General features: G+C 41.1%; 2 protein-coding genes across 4 annotated transcripts in view; one reads left to right on the forward strand and one right to left on the reverse strand.

Annotated features, from left to right (window-relative positions):
• The window catches only part of Sap130 (Sin3A associated protein 130), a 71,903-nt gene that overhangs the window by 20,324 nt on the left and 28,301 nt on the right, over positions 1-23,278 (reverse strand). For all 3 annotated transcript variants that reach the window (XM_048442573.3, XM_048442574.3, XM_048442572.3), the window contains exons 12-16: positions 20,518-20,639; positions 16,865-17,167; positions 15,249-15,423; positions 8,122-8,226; positions 587-945 (exon numbers count right to left, since the gene is read on the reverse strand). In XM_048442573.3, coding sequence (XP_048298530.1) covers positions 587-945; positions 8,122-8,226; positions 15,249-15,423; positions 16,865-17,167; positions 20,518-20,639 — 1,064 coding nt within the window. The remainder of the gene's footprint in view (positions 1-586; positions 946-8,121; positions 8,227-15,248; positions 15,424-16,864; positions 17,168-20,517; positions 20,640-23,278) is intronic.
• LOC148120031 (large ribosomal subunit protein eL21) lies at positions 9,147-9,722 on the forward strand. The gene has a single exon (XM_087896179.1). The coding sequence runs from the start codon at positions 9,193-9,195 to the stop codon at positions 9,673-9,675; it is 483 nt and encodes a 160-aa protein (XP_087752305.1). The 5' UTR covers positions 9,147-9,192; the 3' UTR covers positions 9,676-9,722.

The following is a 23,278-nucleotide window of genomic DNA, read 5'->3' on the forward strand; positions in this document are numbered from 1 at the left end:
TGAAAGATACACATGGGGAGATTTCTCTTATGGTTACAGCTCAGAATTAAAACTGCAAAAGAGCAGCTGGGCATGGTGGTGCACACCTTTAATCTTAGCACTTGGGAGGCAGAGGCAGGTGGATCTTTGTGAGTTCGAGGCCAGCCTGGTCCATAGAGCTTGTTCCAGGACAGGCTTCAAAGTTACAGAGAAACCCTGTCTCGAAAAACAAAACAAAATTTTTGTTAAAAAGAGCAGCAAAACGCCTCTAATTTTCAAGGGTGCCTGTGAGATGGGTCAATAGGTAAAGTCAAGCCTGATGACCCGAGTTTGATCCTTGGGGTCTGCCTGGTCAAGAGAACTAACCCCCCCGCACCAAGTTGTTCTGACATTCACAAGTGCGGTGGAACATGTGAATCCACCACATAAATGTAAAAATAAGTCATAGAAAAACTATTTTTTCAAAAGTAATCTTTCATTTCTTAGAGATGAAGGAAAGACGGCTGGCAGCAGACACGGAAAGGTCACCTGAGATGGCTTCCTGGCCGACAGCCACAGGAGAGAACTAGGAATGAGACTGCTAAAAGAGATCTGTGAATGAACTTACTGGACACAGGCCTCGTGATGTCCATTGGTTCAACTTCTTCTTTTACTTTGATCTCGGGAACAGGAGGTCCCAGAACCGTGGACAGACTGCCACCCACGGGGGCCGATGGTGTCGGTGCAGCAGCAATGGTGGTGATGGGTGGGGTGACAGGGACTGCTCCCGGGATGGTGGAAAGAGCAATGGCTGGTTGGGATGGAGGACTGGCTGCTGCAATCATGCTTGGGATGGCTGGTGGAGGCTGCTGGGCCGTTGGTGGGACTGCAATGGTAGGCTGCTCGGCATTTTGGTTGGATATGGTCTCCAAGGACACTGTGACTGGAGTGGCCACAGATACATGCACTTCGGACTTAGGTTTGGCACTGAAACACAAGAAGAGAACATTACGTAGCATCTGAGACAAATTGTCTTACCTGGAAACAATTTGAAGAAGGGGTGTTTAATTCTTTTTATAGAGCACACACAACTGATACTCTATTTTTAATTGTAGATGTTCATCTTTAAGTTGACTCAGAAAGAAAATAGCTCTCTACTTATGGTATCAAAAGGCCCTGGATTCAGTTTCTAACACAGAAAAAAATAAAAATAAAAAACAACCAAACAAGAACAAAAATGCCACCACCACCAGGTGGTACAGGTACATGCCTTTATTCCCAGCACTTGGGAGGCAGGTGCAGGAGGATATCAATAAATTCGAGGCCAGCCTGGCCTACAAAGAGAGTTCCAGGACAGCCAGGACTGTTATACACAGAAACCCTGTTTCAAAAAATGAAACCAAAACCAACAAACCAACCAACCAACCAACAACAACAACAACAAAAAACCCCAAACAAAAAACAAACAAACAAAAAAACCCTATCACCAAAACCGTATTTTTTGGTTTTGTTTTAAGACAAAGTCTTACTTACCACTGTAACTCTGGGTGGTCTAGAACTCACTATGTAGACCAGGTTGGCCTCAAACTCACAACAGAGATCCACCCATTTCTACCTAAATGCTGGGATTAAAGGTATGTAGCACAGTGCCTGCTTTAAAGACTTTCTCTACTTTCAAGCTGCCTTTAGGCACTCAAATGGTATGGGTTTATCATTTCTTCTTTGGTGTCCTATTTTCACCTTTACTCTCTCACAACTAAAACGACAGTAGCCAGAGTACCTGATTTACTCATTTATTACGCTTTTGTGTATAGTGCTGGGGGATTAAACACAGGCTCTCACACATGCTAGTCTAGTGCTCAACCATGAAACTATACTCCCAGTGTTAGTGCAATCCTTTAAAAAACATCCGATTGTTTTCTTAGTTTATATGAGGCCTTTGGTACAATCCCCAGCACAATTTACAGAATAAAAATAACAAAGTCAAATCATGCAGCCCTCATACTTTAATGGGTTAATGAATTTCTAGTTCCTCTAGAAAAAAAAAACACCAAAGGCTTTGAAATGGGTTTTTAAAGATTTATTTATGTGTGTGTGAGCCTATCTATGCGAATGTATTTACATCCAGCGTGCGTGTAGGTGTCCATAGAGGCAGAAGGCAGAGATCCTTTGGAACTGGAGAGAAGTGGTGGTGAGCTACCTGATATGGGTGCTAGGAACTGAACTCAGATCTTCTGTAAGAGTAGTACCACTCCTAATCACTTGGCCGTGTCTGCTTACTTTGATACCATAAGTAGAGAGCTATTTTCTTTCTGAGTCAACTTAAAGACAGCATTTCACTAGACAGCTGTTATTAGCCTAGCGCCTGGGACAAATCTAATCAGAGATGGGATTGCAGGCATGAGTTACCATGACCAGCTCTAAACTACTTTGTACAGATCTCTCCCTCTTACACTAGGCTGGTCTTCCTTGATATTCCTCTGTATTCCTAGAATCTAGGCAGTTTTCACTTTGCATTATAACATGTATGTGAATTACACATATGCAGGTCTAGCTGTTTTATAACAGTCGGCAAAACACTTACTATTTAAGTTACCACTGAACGTTAACTATAATGGCATAGTTTTAAATATAAACGGCATAGATGCTGATACAGAGACCTGGGGCTTGCAGAGCTAACAGATGAGAACTGTGAGCAGTAATGTCACAACCCTTCTCTAGAAGGTGGTGCTGGGGTACTTTTTATCTGAATTAACGTTCACAAACACAGAAAGAATGTGTGTAGCTGTGAGCTTCTATTTTCCAGTGATAAATCCATGTGAAATTTGACATAAAATAGAAGAATGAAAACTGGTCAATAAAGATGAAAATGTAGCAAAACCCCTCCAATGATGTTGGGAGTAAAAGGAGAAACAGCCTCAGCGGCCTAGGGAAGCGAGGGCAGTCAGACCCGGGCTTCTCCTCTATACTGAAAAAGTTCAATGAAAATAAAAATGAAGGAAAAGCCACTGAATATGACCTTTTAGTTAAAATTGGACTAGAAACATAAAGCCATTTATGATGGCAATAAATATTTACTACTAGTTAGGATCCAAGTGAGTAAAAAGAAAAACAAGAACCAAAGCCACAATCATTTAGGTTCTTAAAGAAAAAAGGTAATATGGATATTACATTTTTCTAGCTGTTTGGGTTTTGAAGGGGCATGTTTTTCCTTCTTATTTGTTTTGTGGGAATACTAGGGACTGAACCTCTGGTGTGAAGCATGTTGGAGTTAGCAGCAAGGACTTGAAGAAGATGGCAGTTGCAGGCTGCGGGAGGTGGACTGCTGCAAGCCCGAGAGCCTGAGTTCGGAACCCAGGTAAAGCGGACATGGTGGCGGTCATTTACAATTCAAGTTCTCCTACTGCAAGGTAGAAGATGGAGACAGGAGGATTCCTGCAAGCTCAAGGGATAAAAAGCAGTAAACAAGAGAGCCTGTCTCCAAACAAAGTAGAATTTCCACATGCATGGCATAGCATGTACCCACATCCTCACACGAAAAAACAAGAAAATAGTAGTTACAAGGAAAATGAAGAAAACCTTCACTCTGAGTAAAGGCGGACTATCAGTTTAGAAGTCAGTGTGCTACAACTGTCTTCCGTCACCGAGGGAGCAGCCCAGGTGTGGTTATTAACCTGCACAGACTTAAAGCGGCAGTGACACCGAGCAGTTCTGACAAACCCATAAAGTATTTCCTAAAAGTGATGCTGGCAACAATCTCCCCATTCAATGAATTCAGGGCTATTTTACAATATTAAAAATACAAAGGCTAAAATGTCAAGAGTGGATCCTGTCAGAAGGGAGCATGGTCACTTGTCGAAGTTCAGGCCAACTCTTGCTTTCCGCAGTGATAAAGAGAGGGCAAGCACCGCTTCAGTTACTATGTCTGATGCTTCAAATCATGCTGCACTAAGTATTGGCGTTACTAGTTTTTCTCATTTCCTTATCTGACAGAACAGTTTTTAGTATTTTCATAATATCTTAATTTTTGTTGTTGTTGTTGCACGGGGGAATCGCACACATAGGATTTCACATATACCAACCAAGTGGTTCACCACTAAGTTACAAGTATTTTTAAAAATAAGAGTACTGTGTATGTATGTACACACATATCTGTGGGACTGCACATGCATATGTACAAACATGTACACGAAGTTAGGGGTTGACTTTAGGTGTTTTCTCTCTTATTTTTTGAGAAGAGTCCCTAACTGAACCTGGAGTGTAGTGATTTGGCTCATAGTGGCTGGGCATCAGCCCTAGGGATCTTTCTGTCTCTGTCTCCCAGGTGGTAGGAATACAGGTTTGTACACCATCTTAGCTTTTATGTGGACATTGGGGACTGAACTCAGGTATTCATGCTTATGTGACAAGCACTACAATGCCTGATCGATGTCCCAAACACTTCTTTTTGTTGTTAATTTCTCAAGATAGGAGTTCTCTATGTAACCTTGGCTGTCCTGGAACTTGTACATCAGGTTGGCCTCAAACTCAGAGATCGGCCTGCCTCTGCCTCTTGAGTGCTGGGATTAAAGGCGTCTGCTATCACTGTACAGTTTCATCTTGTACGGCAGACATTTCATAACCTTGCACAAAGGTCCCCAGTGACAAATGGTAGCATCCCTCCACTGTGTTGGTCCTTGTCACTTCTTTTCCTTATACAGTAAACACCAGGGAGCATGTATGTATCTCTTTTACTTGTTAAAATCTCTGCTCTAGAAATCTTTCTGTAAAACACTACCTATTCATTCTGCCACTTTTGTCTCCATTTTTACACTTGTACTTTTTTGGGGAGGGGTAGGTTCCCCGTGTCTCTCACATGCAAGAGAAACAAGGCTGAGGCAATGTAAACATCTGTTTTAGTTAGCAGACTGTCTCCAGACCCTAAAATATTTGACATCTACAAATTTTCTTCCTAAATGAGGTTTAAGAAGCATATCTAAATACAGAAACATGCCAAGTTATTTTTAAACAAAAAGTACACAATACCCAACAGTTTAGTCAGATAACTTTGGTTTTAAAAACCTATAAAAGTGCCAGGCTGGGGGGAGGGAAGAGGCAGGAAGGGGAGCAGAGAAAAATACAGAGCTCAATAAAAATCAATAATAATAATAATAAACCCCAAAAAACTGCCAGGCGTTAGTGACACATGTCTTTAGTCTCAGCACTCAGGAAGCAGAGGCAGGAGGATTTCTGTGAGTTCAAGGCCAGTCTGTCTATAGAGCGAGTTCCAGGATAGCCAAGGTTGTTACACAGAGAAACCCTGTCTTGAAAAACAAATAGACAAACAAACCACCCCAAGCAAACAAACAACTTGTAAAACTTCTGTGTAGGGTAGTGGGTATGTGTAGATCCAGCTCCTTGGGAGGCTAAGGTAGGAGGACCACTTGACCCCATGCATTGGAGACAATCCTGGAAAACACATCAAGACTCCAATCCAAAACCAAATTATCTATGTGCATAAACAGAAAAAGGCGTGGAAGGACAATTATTGTAAGTGTTATCAATCAACATTATTGTGGAGAGCCGGACTGGTAAAGTGGATGGGAACAGGATGATTTTGACTTTATACAAAGTATACACACGTATACACGTGTATGTACACATACACACACACACACACTCCAACTTTTCATTTTTAAATTTTAATTAATTTGCTTTTATTTAATTTTAGCTTTATTTTTAAAAGACTATCTACCTTCCACTTGTGCGTCATTTTCCCCGGCTGGAGTTATAGGTATCTGTAAGCAGCCAATGTGGGTGCAAGAAGCAAACAGACTGCTAGAAGAGTAGCAAGTATTTGTAAGTGCTGAGTCATTCTCTCCAGACCTACATATTTAAAAAATCTTCATTTATTATTGGGGGTACACACGAGTGTCATTGGTACACATGTGTTATGGGGATCACACATAAAGGTCATGGTGTACATTTATTCTGGGGGCACACATGAGTGTCATGATGTACATTCATTATGGGGCACACATGAGTGTGATGGTGCACATGTATTATGGGGCACACATAGTATCATTATGCACATGTATAATGGGAGACACACGAGTGTCACTGGTGCACATGTATTATGGGGGCACACGAGAGTCATGGCGCACATGTGGAATCAGAGGACAACTTGAAGGAATCAGTCCTGTCTGTCCTATGTGGGTCATCAGGCTCGACAGGTCATCTTTACTCGCTGAGCCTCCTGGCTGACCCTGCCTTTTTATCTTTAAAGTTTTATTAACTTAACTTTTGAGGGATTTGGGGGTCAAACTCAGGGCTTCATTTATATCAGGCAAGCATTCAACTATTAAGCTGTCCCCCGAGTCCAAAACAAATGCCTCCACCCTCATAATACAGTCTGACTATATTGGTCAGACTAGTCTAAAACTCAGGAACACAAATGATTCTGTAATTGTATTTGATTTTTTTTTCATATTTTAAATACTTTTTATCTTGTCTGGTAACTTTTCCCCAACGTTTTAACATTACTTTTGGGATTATGGTATGGTAGGTATTCTCCTGTCTCACCTTGAGTGTTGGGATTAAAGGAGCGCCACACCATGTCTGGATTATGATACCATTTTGTATATCTATGTGGTCTATGTTTACCATGTACACACACATATATGTGCCGGTATAAGGTAAGGACATGTGCATGTCTGTGTGGAGGACAGAGGTCGACATCAGGTACCCTTTTTGATCATTTGACATCTTTCTTATTTTTTTTTACTTAAAAATACTTTATTCATCTTTATTTTGTGTGTATGACTATTTGCCAACATATATGTAAATGTACCACATGACTGTCTAAAGAGGCCAGAGGAGGGCATTGGATCCCCTGGAACCCCCATTTTAATGCTGGGAGCTCTTCAAGAGCTGAAGTGCTCCTAACTGCTGGGACATCCAGCCACACCGCTCCCCTTTTGCAGTGTTTGCAGACCAACTGGCTTTGAACTCATAGAGATTTGTGGTGATACTTTGTTTGTGCTGTAACAAATAAAGTTTGCCTGAAGATCAGAGTACAGAGCTAAGCCACTAATTAGCTATAGAGGCCAGGACATTTTTAATCTCAGTACTAGGTGGCAGAGGATCTCTGAGAGTTCAAGGCCACCCTGGGCTACACTAGATTGATCCAGCCTCAGAGAGAAACAGCCAAGTGGTGGTGGCTCACATCTTTAATCCCAGTACTTGGGAGTCACACGCCTTTAAAGGCAGCACTAGGGAAGGAGACAGGAAGGGATATGGGTGGGCGGGAGGAGACAGGAGCTCATGGCATTCAGTCTGAGAACTTGGAGAGACAGGATACTCCATTCAGTCTGAGGATTTCGTAGAGAAGTGACTGGCTGCTCTGCTTCTCTGATCTTTCAGCTTTCGCCCCCTAATATCTGACTCTGGGATTTTATTCTTAAGACCAATTAGATTTGTGCTACAGAGATCCACCTGCCTCTGCCTCCTAAATGCTGGGATTAAAAGTGTGTACCTTTAATTTTAATTATGTGGGAAGTTACAGGCGCCTGTGAGCTGCCTTCTGTGGGTCACGAATGTCAAACTTGTCCTTTGCAAGAGCAGTATGAGCTCTTAACTACTGAGCAATCTCTCTAGCTCTACCCCTTCTTTTGAGATTTTTCACTGAACCTGAACTCACCGCTGCTAGACTGGCTGGCTGGGACGTTTCAGGGGTATGGCAGCCTCTGTCACCTAGCACCTGGTGCCTGATGCTGAGGATCAGAACTCAGGAGTTCATATTTGTGATGCAGGTAGTTTATGGACAGCCATTCTCCTGTCCCATAATACCATATATATATATATATAAAAAGTAAGAATTGGGTGTTTATTATGATTCAGGCTCCATGTTATATGCTTTAACATTTGATTTAAATATACTAGAATGCTATAAGGTAGATGCTAGCTATTAGGAGTGTGTTCATTTTATAAATTACAAATGGTAAAAGGCAAGGCTGAGAAGGTGCCCAGATCATGAAGTTGGGAAAGTCATTCATTATGCAAAGAGGTACAAAAAAAAAAAAAAATCAAAACACCCCCTCCCCAAGTGTGAAGTTGGTCATATTAAAATCTACTATACAATGATACATAACTTAAAGTAAGAGTGATGGTAATATATGAGCTCACCCTGCAGGCCTAGGTGACCCGGATGCACTCCGCATAGAACTTTCTACTCGAGGACTTGCCACATCAGGAGGCTGAGGAGGGAGGAGGGTTTTCCGAACTGCCATTCTGAAAGAACAGAGACAAATCCAGAAAATAATAGTGCAAGATACATTGGCCAGGCACATCTGCTAAAAATAAAAGTATTGCAATGACAAGGCTTTTTAGTTGTTTCTTTGTTCATATTTGAGACAAGGTCTTGAAGGTCCAGGAATAGAAATGTAGAAATACAAAATTTTAAGTCTAAAGAAAGGGGAACTGATAGCCATCATCTCTGTCAGCATGTAGGGATTAAACTTTTATCAATGGTTTCTCTGCTGTGAACAACGGTTAGCTTTTCACAATGGCTCTCTGGAGCTAGCGGGTTAGTTGTTGTTGTTTTTTTTATGATAACCCCCCTGCCACTTACAACTGACAACTGCTGGCTAAAACTAACTTTTAATAAAGGTTTGTACGGGACTGCTAGCATACATCCCATTCCATAAACTTTAGCCAAATGCTCCCACGTGACTTTTGGCTTTACACTGTTTCGTATCCTTCCCTGCTTTGGGAAACCAGTGCCAGAAAAGCTGCAAAGTTCTTTGTAAACACTATTAGCTGTGAAGAAATCTCTGTTCTGTAAATACAACTTAGTTGAAACCTTGTTAGCAAAATCTGTAAATCTTAAAATGCAGTATGACTCTAAGCTTAACCTCGAAATTGTAAAAATTCCTTTGTCCATGCCTATCGCTTACTTCTTCCTATAAAATGGGCCCAGAACCTTCCCCCACTGCCACAGTTTCAGAAGCCCAAACTCTGGCTGTGATCCCAGTTAGCTGGTAAGCTTTGTGTGCCCCGTGGTGATTTTTGGAATAAAGTTTGCTTCTGGTTTCATAGATCTCAGTGGTCTGTCCCCCAATATTCGTGCTCCCCCAGACCCAACATTCTCTGTATGTAACTCTGGCTGGTCTGAGAATTACTATGTAGACCAGGCTGAGCTCAAATTTACTTTGATCCCTTTCGGCCGCGGTAGCCATCTTTCAGTAACTCGCCAAAATGACAAACACAAAGGGAAAGAGGAGGGGCACTCGCTATATGTTCTCTAGGCCCTTTAGGAAACATGGAGTTGTTCCTTTGGCCACGTACATGCGAATCTACAAGAAGGGCGATATTGTAGACATCAAGGGAATGGGCACTGTTCAAAAAGGAATGCCCCATAAATGTTACCATGGCAAAACCGGAAGAGTCTACAATGTCACCCAGCATGCTGTGGGCATCATTGTAAACAAGCAAGTTAAGGGCAAGATTCTTGCCAAGAGAATTAATGTGAGGATTGAACACATCAAGCACTCGAAGAGCAGGGACAGCTTCCTGAAGCGGGTGAAGGAAAACGACCAGAAGAAAAAGGAAGCCAAAGAGAAGGGCACTTGGGTTCAGCTGAAGCGCCAGCCTGCTCCACCCAGAGAAGCACACTTTGTGAGGACTAATGGCAAGGAACCTGAGCTGCTGGAGCCCATTCCCTACGAATTCATGGCCTGATGTACAAAAAGAAATAAAAGACCTGGACTGTAAAGGGTTCTTCTTAAGTTGAAGTGTGGTGCCTTCTCCCTGAAAGAAAATGCTGGTTCACTGTCTTTCCTATTCAGATTTTACTAAATTTTTCCTGCTAATTGAAAAAAAAAAAAAAAAAAAAAAAAAAAAATTTACTTTGATCACCCTTCTTTGTCTTCATGATGGGATTACATGTATATATAATCAACTCATCAAGCATTGTTTTTTACTCTCCTCTTGATATAGTCTTGTTAAGTATTTCAGGTTGGCCTTGAACTCTGGATCCTCCTGTCTTAGCCTTCTGAGGAGTGGGACCACAAATGTGTGTTACTACACCAGGCTGAAATGGCTTTTTAACAAAATACAGCAAATTCCTTGGCCCATTTCTATTCACTTCCTGTTACAAACTCCAAGGGCAACCACATCATGAAAGTGATTCCAGCTGCTTCTAGCATATGACACCTTCTCTCTATCTCGTTATTATTAAACCCATTTCAAGGTGTGTTCACAAACATTATCATACACTTCTATACCAAGACTGACCACGGAAGAAGTGGAGAACAACCGTGTTTGTTGTGCGAGAGGCCACACAAGGCTCTGGTTGAGAACATATCCTGGGCTTTAGTGGAATGGATGCCAGAAGCAACCTCAATACATTTTGTTTGAGAACAGTGGTGGGACCATGAACCAGATGAGAATGGGCTTGAGAAAGAATGGTAGAATTAGAGTATAACATTTCCAGTGTCTATTCACTGAGCAATTAGCATCCTGTCTCCTGATAAGAGACTAATTATCTCCTTATGAATCAAGCACTCGTCCCAGAAAAAGCACTAAATACATAAAGAAATTGAACCTAATCAAACTCTATTTTTATTACTATTATGATTTTAAAAAATTACATTGTGTGTGCATACATGTATGCACCTTGGTATATGTGTCATAGGACAGCTTGTAGGAATCAGTTCTCTCCTCCTACCATATGAATTTGTTCTAAGGATGAAACTAAGGTCATTAGTTATGGTAAGAGCCTTTAACTGATGAGTTGTATGTCTGACCCTTACAGATACACTAACAACTTACATGAAATGCATAGGCTAGAACAAATGAAACAATACCATTAGGTGTGTTCAGTGGAACTTACAGACTATAAACATGTAATTTTTGTACATGTAAATTTAACTTTACTTGAAAATAGTGTCTTTGTTACTATTTTGTGCATGTGTGTTTTGTTTGCATGTATGTCTGAGTACCACATGTGGGCCTGGTGCCCTCAGAGGTCAGAAGAGGGCATTGGATCCCTTGGAACTAGATTTACAGATGGCTTTGAGACCAGGTCGTTGCCAGGAATAGAACTTTGGTCCTGGAAGAGCGGTCAGTGCTCTTAGTCACTGAGCCATCTCTCCAGCCCAGTGAAAGCAGGTCTTTGAAAGTGCAATTAACTAAACATCTCCAGTATTATCACTGTAGATTCAGGGTTTTTCTTAAATGTAATCACTAGCACTTGAGAGCAGAAAGGAGAGTGGGAATTGAGACAGACACAAAGATAGGGCCATTCAGTACAGAGAGAGACTAGTGCCACTAGGAGGCAGGACAGAGGGACAAACATACATTCAAGAAGGTTCAGAAGGAACTATTGTCACCATTTAGACGGGAGATTAGAACTGTTTGGTAATATATATCTGTTGCATTCAGCCACCAAATTTTGGTGACGATGAAACAGTGACGGTCTCTGAGAAAAGTCCATAGTGAGGATCAAAAAGACCAAATTTCTCTAATACGCCAACTTCAAGAAATCTAGGTGTGGTAGAATACACTCATAACTTGAGCACTTGAGAGATTGAGGCAGGATAGTGGTGAGTTCAAGGCTAGACTGGAGCTATGGAGACTCTGCTTCTAAAAAACAAACAAAAAAACAACCCCCAAACCACTATACAAAACAACAACCAAAAACACCAAATAGTAACAAAATAATAAACAAAAGCTGACTGATTTAAATACTATAAAACAGAATTTGTGATACCCCAACTCAGTAGAAATTTGAATAACTGGCATCTGATGCCAGTAAGTTGCCTTTCCCTATTTTTAAGTATGCATATTCTAATAAACACATATAAAATACATAGAAATAATGTGTTCAAAATTTGCTTCAAACTAATATGGTAGAAGATGGTAAGAGTTGGAGATAGCTTAATGGTATACAGCTCTTGCCTAGCATACAAAAGACTCTAGATTGGATACTCAGACCATAACAATCAATCAATCCAAATAACCGACTAAATAAGCAAAAAACCCAAATAGTGGGGAATGGTGACACATACCTGTGTTCCTAGCACATGCTAAGTGAAAGCAGGACTGAGGATTCCAGGCTGTCCTTGACTACACAGGGACTTTGAGGTTAGTCTGGCTAGCTATAAACAAAAGGCTATTCAAAATTGGGGAAACAGACAGTGTGATCTCCAGCAATCATAAACCAAGTGTGGTGGTGGGAATACATTTCCCAGCGCTCCAGATATGGAAGCAGGAGGATCAGAAGTGCAAGGTCATCCTTTGCTAGTTTGAAGCTAGCCTTGAATACACAAGACTGTATAGTAAAGCATGCTTTAGACAACCATGCTGGCCTATAATTTACAGAGTCACCTGCCTCTGCAACCTGAATGTTGGAATGAAAGACATGCACCACCACACCTGGCCCTACATTTAACTTTTTTTTTTTTTTTTTGGTTTTTTCAAGACAAGGTTTCTCTGTAGCTTTGGAACCTGTCCTAGAACTAGCTCTTGTAGACCAGGTTGGCCTCGAACTCAGAGGTCCCCCTATCTCTGCCTCCCGAGGGCTGGGATTAAAGGTGTGCTCCACCACCGCCCGGCAACATTTAACTTTTTATTGTACTATTATATTATATTGTACTATTTTTCCAAAAGAAAAAGCATGAAAACAAAACAAGCTAAACCAAACTATCTACCAAACATTGGCAAAAAACATCAAAATCAAACCAAATCAAACCTCATGAGATATAACCCGGAATAAACCTACCTTCTACTAACAAGAATTGATAAGGACACACTCGTCCCTTCTGTTTCTAAGAGTATCAACAGGTCTAGCCACTTGGAAAGTCATAGGCAGATGTAATACAGATGAGTGCAGACACACCCATGACTGAGCAAATCCTAGTATTTAACAAGGTGCATTTGCGTACCAGTCGGAACTGCCGCTGGGAACTCTGTGGATCAGGCTGGCCTTGAACTCACAGAGAGCCGCCTGCCTCTGCCTCTTGAGTGCTGGGAGTAAAGGCGTGTGTCACCTCAGGCTTGCCTTGAACTCAAGTTCTACCTGTATCAGCCCCCCAAATGTTGGTTCTCAGGTGTGTGCCACCATATCCAAAGAGAACAAGCTCTTTCTCTTCTATGAATGAGTCATCTGTTTACTATCTATGCTTGTTCCACAAAGGTCATGATTTCTTATTTTCTAAAGACACCAGAGAGTTTTTTGGTCTGTTTACTTGAATTTCATTTTTCCTGTCTGTCTTCATACATCCCTGTGTCCTTTGTGGGCCTTTGGCTTTTCTATCCTGCACTGTTAACTGCCTGTCGTATCTAGTTGTCTACGGTGGCATGTCCAGGAGATTACAAAAGCAGCGGTCTTCTGAGCATGTAGGAGGAACTGTCTACTATGGATTTCATTTGGCTCCTGTCCTGAGACCTTCCCCTCAGGCTGGAGGCAGTGTGCTCCATAGGACTCTAGGCTTTGCTTGTGCTTATTCTCTTTAAAAGAACAGGCCCCATCTTTAACCCTACTTCTTCTTGTCCTCTCCAAAATCGCAGCTTCAGTAAGAATGCATCTCAACTTTCTGAAAACACTTGGCCTCCTCACAACCGAGGACCTGACCACGGATTGCTGCTTTTCTGCTTCAGAGTTTGTTGCAGCTGTGATCTCTCCTTTTCTCACCCTTGGTACTTGCTATCTTTTTTTATTTTTATTTTTTTATTTTGGTTTATTAGTTTTATTTTCTTTTGTGCTCTTGTTTTGCCTGCAGGTGTGTGCACCACATGCATGCCTAACATCCAAGGAGATCAGAAGGCATCAGATCCTCTGGAACTACACTTACAAGTAGGCTGACAGTCACCATGTTAGTGCTGAGAACTGAACCTGAGATCTCTGCAAGATCAGTAAGTGCTCTGAACAGCTGAGCCTCTGTCTCCCCAGTGCTGGGTTAAAGGCCTGTGAGGCACCACTGCATGGAGAGTGTGTGCTCTTAACCGCTGAGCTGTCTCCCTAGCTGTCTTCTATTTTTATTAGAGTTATTTTATCAGGGGCTAAATGGAGCTTTTAAAAAGAACTTCTTTACAAAGCATTACTAATAAGAATAGGTGGTAACTCTGGGCTACGCAAAGAATGGTACACCTCAAAGCCCTGCGCTGACCCTCAGTCCAGTGATTTAAGCTTGGCTCATACTTTTTCTTTTCCAGTGTTGACGCCATCATCCTGGCTGAGCTGGACACTCTGCTCTCTAACAGGAGTGCTCACATCCCACCGTCTTCAACAGCATAAGGCTCCCTACACCGGAACACATCTAGAGCACAAAAATACTGTCCTGTTACTAAAAATCAGTCTTAAGATGCTTGAAAAACCACTTGTCCTTAGCAACATTTCATGTTTGATGAGAAAAAAATGTCCTCATTAAGAAAACCCTAAAACCAACCCAAAGCCTTAATTACAAGGGTAATTAACAGTCCTGGTTAGACTTTCGGCTCTTTTTGTTTTTTGTCAACTTGGCAAAAGTTCGAGTCATTAAAGAAGAGGGAACCTCAGCTGAGCAAACATCGCCATAATCCTGACCTGTGGGTAAAACTGCATTTTCGTGATTAATGAATGATATGGTGTCCTGGGTTGTATAAGAGCAAGCCAAGCAAAGCCAGATCTAGCCAGAAAGCAGCACTTCTCTCTCTATGGCCTCTGTTTCAGTTCCTACCTCCAGGCTCCTGCCTTGTGCTGCTGCCCTGACTTCCTTTATATGAACTCTGATCGGTATGCCAAAGAAACCCCTTCCTTCCCAGGTTGCTTTTGGTGATAGTCTTTACCACAGAAAAAGAGGCAAACTAAGACTTCTAAAGCTAGAGATAACTCCTAAGCACACAGTATACAATACATGCCTGAAACCATTATCCACTGACTGGAAGAGTCCTGATGTAGTCTGAGCAGAATGCAGCTCCCTGAGCAATCCTGTGCTTGGAAGAATTTTTATTTAATTTATTTAAAAAAAAAATTATATGTATGAGTGTCTTGCCTGCACATATGTATGTGTATCATGTGCATGCCTGGTGTGTAGAAGAGGGCATTAGATCCCTCAACTATGGCTCTAGACGGCTATGGCTGTGAATGCTATGTGGGTGCTGGGAACTAACCCCAGGTCTTCTGCAAGAGCAGTAAGTGCTTGTGACTGCTGAGTCTTTTCTCTAGACCCTGGAGCAAAATTTGAAGTGTAACAGAGATAAAATTAAGTTGTTACTGGCATTGGATGTAAGAATCTATTCTTCATGCCAAGTACACTTCTGAGTCTACTCACCCATCTGTCGCAGGTTTCTTCCGTAGTATGCTTGGCCGGGGAGAGGAGCCCTGGGCTGGGGTGCTGGTGCTCGCACTCTGACTGTGAGTCTGCACCACAGTTGTTGCTGCTGGAGCAGCACTGAAAGGGTTGCTGATAGGATTGGCTACAATTGTGGCTCCATCTGCCAACACCACTGTTGAGAGAAGGGAGAACAAGAGAAACAGGACTTTACTGAAATGCCATATAAGACATACAAGAGACCACCGAGACTCTGGCATTAGGTATTCTCGTTATAATGCCCCATGTAAGAGGATAACAAGAGCTAGAGATGTGGCTTATACATCTCTATGGCATAGACCTAGCATATTTCAAGTCTTGGCTTTGATCCCTAGAAAACTCCTGTTCTCAAAAGCAAGAAACAGCACAAGGTTCATTTGCCTACAAGGCACAGTGGAAAAAGTTGCCAAGTCTATTAATACAGATTATAATATCATATATCGGTTTTTTAAAAAAATAGATTTATTTTTACTTTATGTGTATGGATGTTTTACTTGACCACTTCAGTATCCTATGAGCTGGTATGGGTATTATCTCTTTAAAAATACATTAGAAAAACAGAAAATTAATATTTCAAGCACAAGGACTCATTCTATTTTATGATTATTCTACTAGTTTTTTGTTGTGAACATTAGCAGTATTAAGGTGGCATTAAGATTTTACTACTTCACACACAACACTGAAGAAATGGAAAACTGAGAACACTATAAGGTAAATTCTGCTCTTCTAATGCTGTGTTTTTACAGAAAGCTTCTGCCTAAGTGCAAATACAGATTAGAATATTCGCACATGCTATTTCTATGATTTATTTCTATTTTCATTTTATGTGTATCGGTATTTTGCGACATGTATGTTTGTGTACTGTGTGTATACATTGCATGAAGAGGCAAAAAGATGGGGGTGGGATCCTCTGGAACTGGAGTTAGAGAGCGCTGTTAGTTGCTATTTAGGTGCTGGGTATCAAAACTGAGTCCTCTGGACAAGAAAGCAGTGCTCTTAATTTCTGAGGCATCTCTCAAGCCACACACGCTTATTTAATTTAGACAGGGCCTGTCTGTCTGTCTGTCTGTCTACCTATTTGAGAAAGGGTCTCAGCTATGTAGCCCTTGACTGTCCTGGAACTTGCCTGGTGACCTTGAATTTACAGAGATCCACCTGCCTCTGCTTCTCAAGTGCTAGGATTAAAGGTGTGCGCCACCTCTCTGGGTTCACACACACTGCTTTAAGTGTGAAGCTATAGGTAAATTCCAGGTAGCTTAATTTACAAAGGTAAAACTAAACACTGGAGACGTTACCGGTCACAAGCCTGAAAGTGGCAGGCCCAAGATTAAAATCCAGATTTACTTCTTTTCTTCCAGGCCAAGAGATAAATTCATTTATGTATTTGTTTCAAAACTCACTTATTCCTCTCATGTATGCATAATAAGGACAACTTTGACTTGGTTCTCTCTTTCACTATGTGGGTATTGAGGATCAATCCCAGGTGGTGTGGCTGGCGCTTTGTGATTAGCACCTGTATCTGCTGAGCCAGCCTGTTCCCTGACCCCCACCCCACTTTCCTGAAGGGTTAAACTTACCTGATGTTTTTCCTTCAGGCTGTGGTTGCTGGTTACCCATTGTTGCTGGCTGAAGCCCCTGCGTGTTTATTGGGGCTGCTGAGTGGATTCCTTGTGTGCCAATTGGTGCTGGCTGGATCCCTGACGTCCCAATGGGGGCTGGCTGGATTCCCTGTGTACTGATGGGTGCTGGTTGGATCCCCTGGATATGTCGGGCATGTGAAGCATCCACCGTCATCAGCTGCATGGGGTTCAAGTGTACGGTAGATGCTACACCAACACCAGTCTGAGCTGTGATGGTAGAGTTTGGGGCCTGAGCTGAAACTGGAATAAAAAAAGCAGAAGGTCAGCTCTAGTTAGGACAGGGCAGTCTACACACAAAGATATCACGAAGTGAACACAGTTTCTTCATCATGTAAGAGCTAAATCCTTGTTTTAAGAAACAAAGCATAGGGCAAAGGCATGCATCTGAATGGCAGAGAATTTTTAACCTAGCAATTTTAACCTAGAATTTTTAACAAGGCTCAGGGCTCAAGCCTCAGCTGTGACTGTATTTGCTACTTAAAACTATGTACTAGAAATTGCTTTTCTTTTAATTAAGTACACATTTGACAATCTTTATGCAAATTATCAGCAATACAATAAAATAAGAAAGTTTATACTTCTATAACACCTATAATCCTAGTTCTCAGGAGGATGAGGCAGGAGAATTGCTGTGAGTTCTAGGTCAGCCTGAGTTACAGAGTGACTTCTAGGTCATCCTAGGCTATAGTTTAAGAATCTGTTTTAAAAAAGAAATTAAATCTATCAAATTACATATTAGCTTGCAACAGTGCTAAAACAATAAACTTCTGAAATAACGCATGGGTAGCAGATCAAGAATCTTTTTTTTTTTTAACTAATAGAACCACTCACTATCCAAGGCACTTCTAAAATAGTTGATATAAATTCCCAACAGTTTGTACCTACTAGAGACAGAGAACAGCAGAATCCTTCCCACTACAATACAAATCTCATCCACCAAGCTCATTAAAACCTCAAATAAAAGCAAAATTCCTTATTTGAGAAAAGAAAATAAAAACAAAAGATTGTTCTTGGGTTTAAGGATGTGTTTCAATAATAGAGTAGCTATATTGCATATATATGGCTGTGTGTTGGATTCTTAGCAACACATACACGCATGCAGGCATGATTTGACATAAAAGTAATTTAAGAAATTAGTTTTAATTATGTGTGTCTTTGTGTGGGTATGTGCACATATGTGTGGGTGCTCCTGGAAGCCAGAAACATTGGATTCCTTGGAGCTGAAATTATAGGCAGATGTAAGCTGCCTACTTGATGTGGCCCTGGGGAACAAATTTGGGTCTTCTGTAAAAGCAGCACACACTCCACTCTTAACTGCTGAGCCACTGTTTCAGCTTCACAAAGTAATTCTTATCAGTTATCAGAATAACCAAGAAAGGGTTCCAAGACTAAGAAATATTTTAGAGGGGTTGAAATTTTAAACTAGCACTATCCAGTTTTCCAGTAGCCACATTGAAAAAGTAAGAAGGGAGGCCTGGAGAGACGGCCCAGGGGCTGAGAGTACACACGCTCTCGAAGAGGAAGTGAGTTTGGTTCCCAGAGTCCGTTAGATGTGGCTCACAACCACCTGCAACTACAGCTCCAGGGGCTCCGACTCCACGCCCTGACCTGGATTCCTTGGTACCAGCACTCACACATGTGTGTGTCACTCTCCATACACTCACACTACTGAAAACAAAAATAAGCCGGGTGGTGGTGGTGCACACCTTTAATCCTAGCACTTGTGAGTGTGAAGCCAGTCTACAGAGTGAGTTCCAGGACAGGTTCCAAAGCTATGAGAAACCCTGTCGTGAAAAACCAAAAATAAAAAATAAGCAAATAGGGGGCTGAAAGATGGCTCAGCACCTTGGTCTCAGCCCTGTGTTTGGTGACTCAAATCCATCTGAAAATGAAGCTTTAGAAGAGCCAGAGCCAGCTTCTGGCCTCCACGGGCACCTGTGCTCACATACATAATGTTCACACACGAACACACACAATTAAATAAACATCACAAATACCATTTCGGAATGACAAAATAAACAGATCAGAAACCTGGTGTGGTGGTCCATGCCTGCAATTCCAACACACTGGGGGCGGGGGTAATCAGAAATTCAAGGTCATCTCCACTACACTGCACATCAGCCCCAAAACAGGGGTAATGAGACAGCTCAACAGTTAAGGGTCCCTGTGGACAAGCCTGATTACAGAAGTTCCACCCTCAAAACCCACATGGTAGAAGGGAAGACCCAAGGCCACAGTCTCTCTGATTCTAACACCTACTCTGGGGCACATGCGCACACACGCATGTGTTCATGGTGAGCGTGTGGTGGCTGGAGAACAACTTGGGGGAGAGGCTTCTCTCCTACCCTATGTAGACCTTGGGGATTAAACTCAGGCTACGAAACTTGGAACAGGTACCTGCCTACGGTTCTGGTTTTCAAAAGCAGGCTCTTACAAACCCCAGGCTGGTTTCAAACTTGTTATGTAGTGAAAGATGGCCTTGATTTTTTGATTCCCCAGGTCTCTCTTCAGTGTTGGGAATATTGGCATGGACATCAAGCTCGGTTTATAATGCCGTGGGTGAAGTCCAGAGCTTAATGCATGCTAGGTAAATGATCCTAACTGAGCCACATCCACAGCTCTAATTTTTTTTTTTGGACTGGGTCATGCAAAGTAACCCAGGTAGTCCTGGAAGGTGCTATGTAATCCAGAGTAATCTTGAATTTGTGACACCCTTTCCCTAATTTCCCGATTGCCGGTACTCTATCATATATTATACCCTTATACCTGGCTCAAAGTTATACAAATGCAAAACTAAGAATTTCTTCTAGGGCTGGAGAGATGGCTTAGCAGTTAATCACATTTCCTGCCCTATCAGATTCATGTTCAGCAGCTTCCAAATGCTGGCAACTCCAGCTCAAAGGGTCTGACCAACCTCTGACTTCTCCAAATACTCATACATATGTGCACATAGATTTATATATAAATAAAATAAACCTTACCAAACACAAAATACTTATTTTCCATGGGTTATGAAAGATCAGTATTTACAAATCATGTTGGCGAGTTAAACAATACCAAGACTAAAACAAAAAAAAATACAAAGGAAACAAACCTGCAAAATCCTTGTAGAATATAACATTATATAGAAATTATGATGCCACTTTAAGGCACAGCAAAATTTATTAGCATAAATATTTTCAGGGTAGAATGAAACCATTAAAATATTACAAATAGGGGCTGGAGAGATGGGCTCAGAGGTTAAGGATGCTGACTGCTCTTCCAGAGGTCCTGAGTTCGATTCCCAGCAACCACATGCTGGCTCACAACCATCTACATAAGATCTGGTGCCCTCTTCTGGCATGCAGTCATACATGGAGGCAGAACACTGTATTGTATACATAATAATAAATAAAAATAAAAAAATATTACAAATATGTTACAACCCTTTCAAAGATCATAAAAATGGTGACTGAAGTGCTTAAAGTCTTCAGATAGGATGTTAGTACTACCTGAATCTGAAAGAAGCTGGAATATTTTCTACTGAAATCCATTTCCTTCTCATTGCTGACAAAAATGACGTGTAAAATCTTCGTAAAAGTGGAGCTTACCTGGGTACTGCCGGATGGTGGACACAGAACTGGTGATGGGGGTGTAGGTGTGTGCAGCCAGTGGGTATGCAGAGGGGGGGTAAGTTGGCAAGAAGTACTGAAACTGAACAGGAACTGAAGGTCTAGAAACACAGCACAGATTATACAAAATAAAACAGTTATTTTCTTCGATTCAAACGATCCTGTCCCCCAGATCCTCTTGACATCTTCACAGCACCATAGAGCATCTCTCAACTGCCTCAACCTTACATCAAAGGACACAACCAAGAAACTGCAAACAGTAACTGATTACTATTGTACCCATGTTAATGTTAAAAAAACCGTATCTTGTGGGTGATTTTAAAGAAAAATTATTGACTTTTCTAAGAAAGAGAATTATCAAATGACAAAATGCCAGGAGATGGGAAGAAGTTTGACATGACCCTGGGTAACGTAGCAAGATCCCATTTCTAATGGATCAATCATCCAACTCACTCAGACTGCAAAAGCCTTTTCTGATCAATTCAACTGGAAGTACACAGTTTATATTGGAAAACTTAATCAAACATTCATAAAACAAATAAACCTAATTTATAGAAACTGGATCAGAGACAAGAACATATTAAATGAGATTTACTTTGTTTTTTGAACTTAATATTGTCTTGATAGCAAGACAAGGAGACAGGGAAAATATGAGAAAAGATGACAAAAAACATCTTATTCTTTATAATTAGACCAAAAAAGAAAAGTTCTACATAAAACTGAAGTAAGCACAATGTCAAGTCCACCACAATCAACGTTACCCGACAGACAGGCTTAAAATAGGAATAGAAATTTTATTAATCAGCTGGGCGGTGGTGGTGTACACCTTTAATCCCAGCACTCTGGAGGCAGAGACAGGAGGATCTCTGTGAGTTCGAGGCCAGCCTGGTCTACAGAGCGAGTTCCAGGACAGGTTCCAAAGCTACAGAGAAACTCTGTCTTGAAAAACAAAACAAAACAAAAAAGAAAACAAAAAAGAGGAAATTTTATTTATCACACTGGAGACAGTATAAAATGAAATCTATTAGAAAAGACAGGGCACTCACTATTTTAACTAACACTGTACTTTAATTTTATTATTACTATTTACTTCATTTGTCTGCAAGTATGTGTGTGCACCATGTGCACACAGCTTCCTGGAGGACAGAAGCGGGTCTTGGATTCCCTGGAGCTGAAGTTACAGATGGCCGTGAGCCACCATGTGAGTGCTGGGAACTGAACCCAGATTCTCTACAAGAGCAGCAGCTCCCAGCTGCTGAACCATCCCAGTAACCTTATAAAAAGCTCCAGTTACTCTCTAAAGTAAATGAAAAAACACTGCCTGTGTACGACAAGCAAACGATTGTCCTGCCTATTTATAAACAGAATGTTAATGTTTACATCGGAAATGCAAGAGAACCTATAAACTTTTAGAGCTAATGAGAACATTTAGCTAGGTAGGTATATATATAAAAGTAATATATTAAATAAAACTAAGTATTCCTCAAAGATTTACACTGTGAGGAAAGAAATACAAATATAGAATGGGGCTGAACTGAAGTGTTTTCAAATACTTCTGTTTATGTGGCACTAATGTGCAAAGGCACGAAGGAACAATCTACAGCAAAGCCTGGCTAAAGCTGAAATGCAGGTTCCCAATGATCCAAAGGCTCTTGGCAAACAGCAGACATTGAGCTCAATGGATACACACTGTGGCAGAAAATAAAGGAGGACTAGAATGCAAGGAAGATGCAGAAACCCATAGATAAGCTCTAATGAGTATCCCAAAGGAGGAGGCCATTTGAACACTAAACAAATGACAGCAATGAATAAAACAAAATCCCTATCCTATTAATCAATAAACCTAAATTCACAAGCTCAGGCTGACTAACAATCAAACAAACAAAACTCAAACAAATAATTGTTGTATGTAGAAAAGCTTCTTCACTTCAAAGTATGGAAGAAACAACAGAAAAGTAATTACTTTGCAAATATATTTAATTCAGCCACAAATTATTAAAAATACTACAATGAATGAAAATTATTCAGTCTCAAATTATGAGTATTTTATTATAGTCTTATTATTATTATTGACACAGGGTTTCACTGTGTTGCTCTGCTGTCCTGTAACTTACTATGTAGACCAGGCTGGCCTGGAACTCACAGAGATCCACCTGCCCATCTCCCAAGTGCTGGGATTAAAGGCGTGCGCCACGGCACCTGCCAGTCTTGGTATTTCATACAGGCTCTAAAGCATCTTAGCTTGAGTTCATTGTTTTCTTGCAGTGTACTGACTTTGCATACCCAATTCTGAATAAAGTTCCTTGCTATTAAAACCCAAAGTATTTCCTTATATTATTCACAAAAAAGTGCCTTTATAATTGAATATCAATGATGAAAAACCTCACCTTCATTAATTAATGTTAATCTAGCCAATCACAGGACTAATAGCTAGCATGTACTCTCTGATGGTGAGATCATATAGCCCCTAAAATGTAGAACTTCAATCTAATTGTGAGGAAACAATATGACAAAACCACATTGCTATTCTACCAGATAACTGGCCTATCAATGCTCTGAAGATGTCAGAAGGAGGATGGAGCCACACAATTGTTTCAGTTATCCACAACTGCTTACAAGAACACACTGTTTTTAGGAGAAACAAACATAAGAACTTAGGACTAAAGGTTATGATCCTGCAGTGTAATCTTTTTAAAAAAATGGTTAAAAAACAAAGCAAAACAAAATAAAAACAAACAAC

This window comes from Myodes glareolus, chromosome 13, assembly GCF_982192425.1.
Source record: "Myodes glareolus chromosome 13, mMyoGla1.1, whole genome shotgun sequence".
In the NCBI taxonomy this organism is placed as follows: domain Eukaryota; kingdom Metazoa; phylum Chordata; class Mammalia; order Rodentia; family Cricetidae; genus Myodes; species Myodes glareolus.

What these genes read in the sequence shown, in the direction of transcription:
- LOC148120031 (XM_087896179.1), top strand. Translation starts at nt 9,193, where the DNA reads ATGACAAACACAAAGGGAAAGAGGAGGGGCACTCGCTATATGTTCTCT.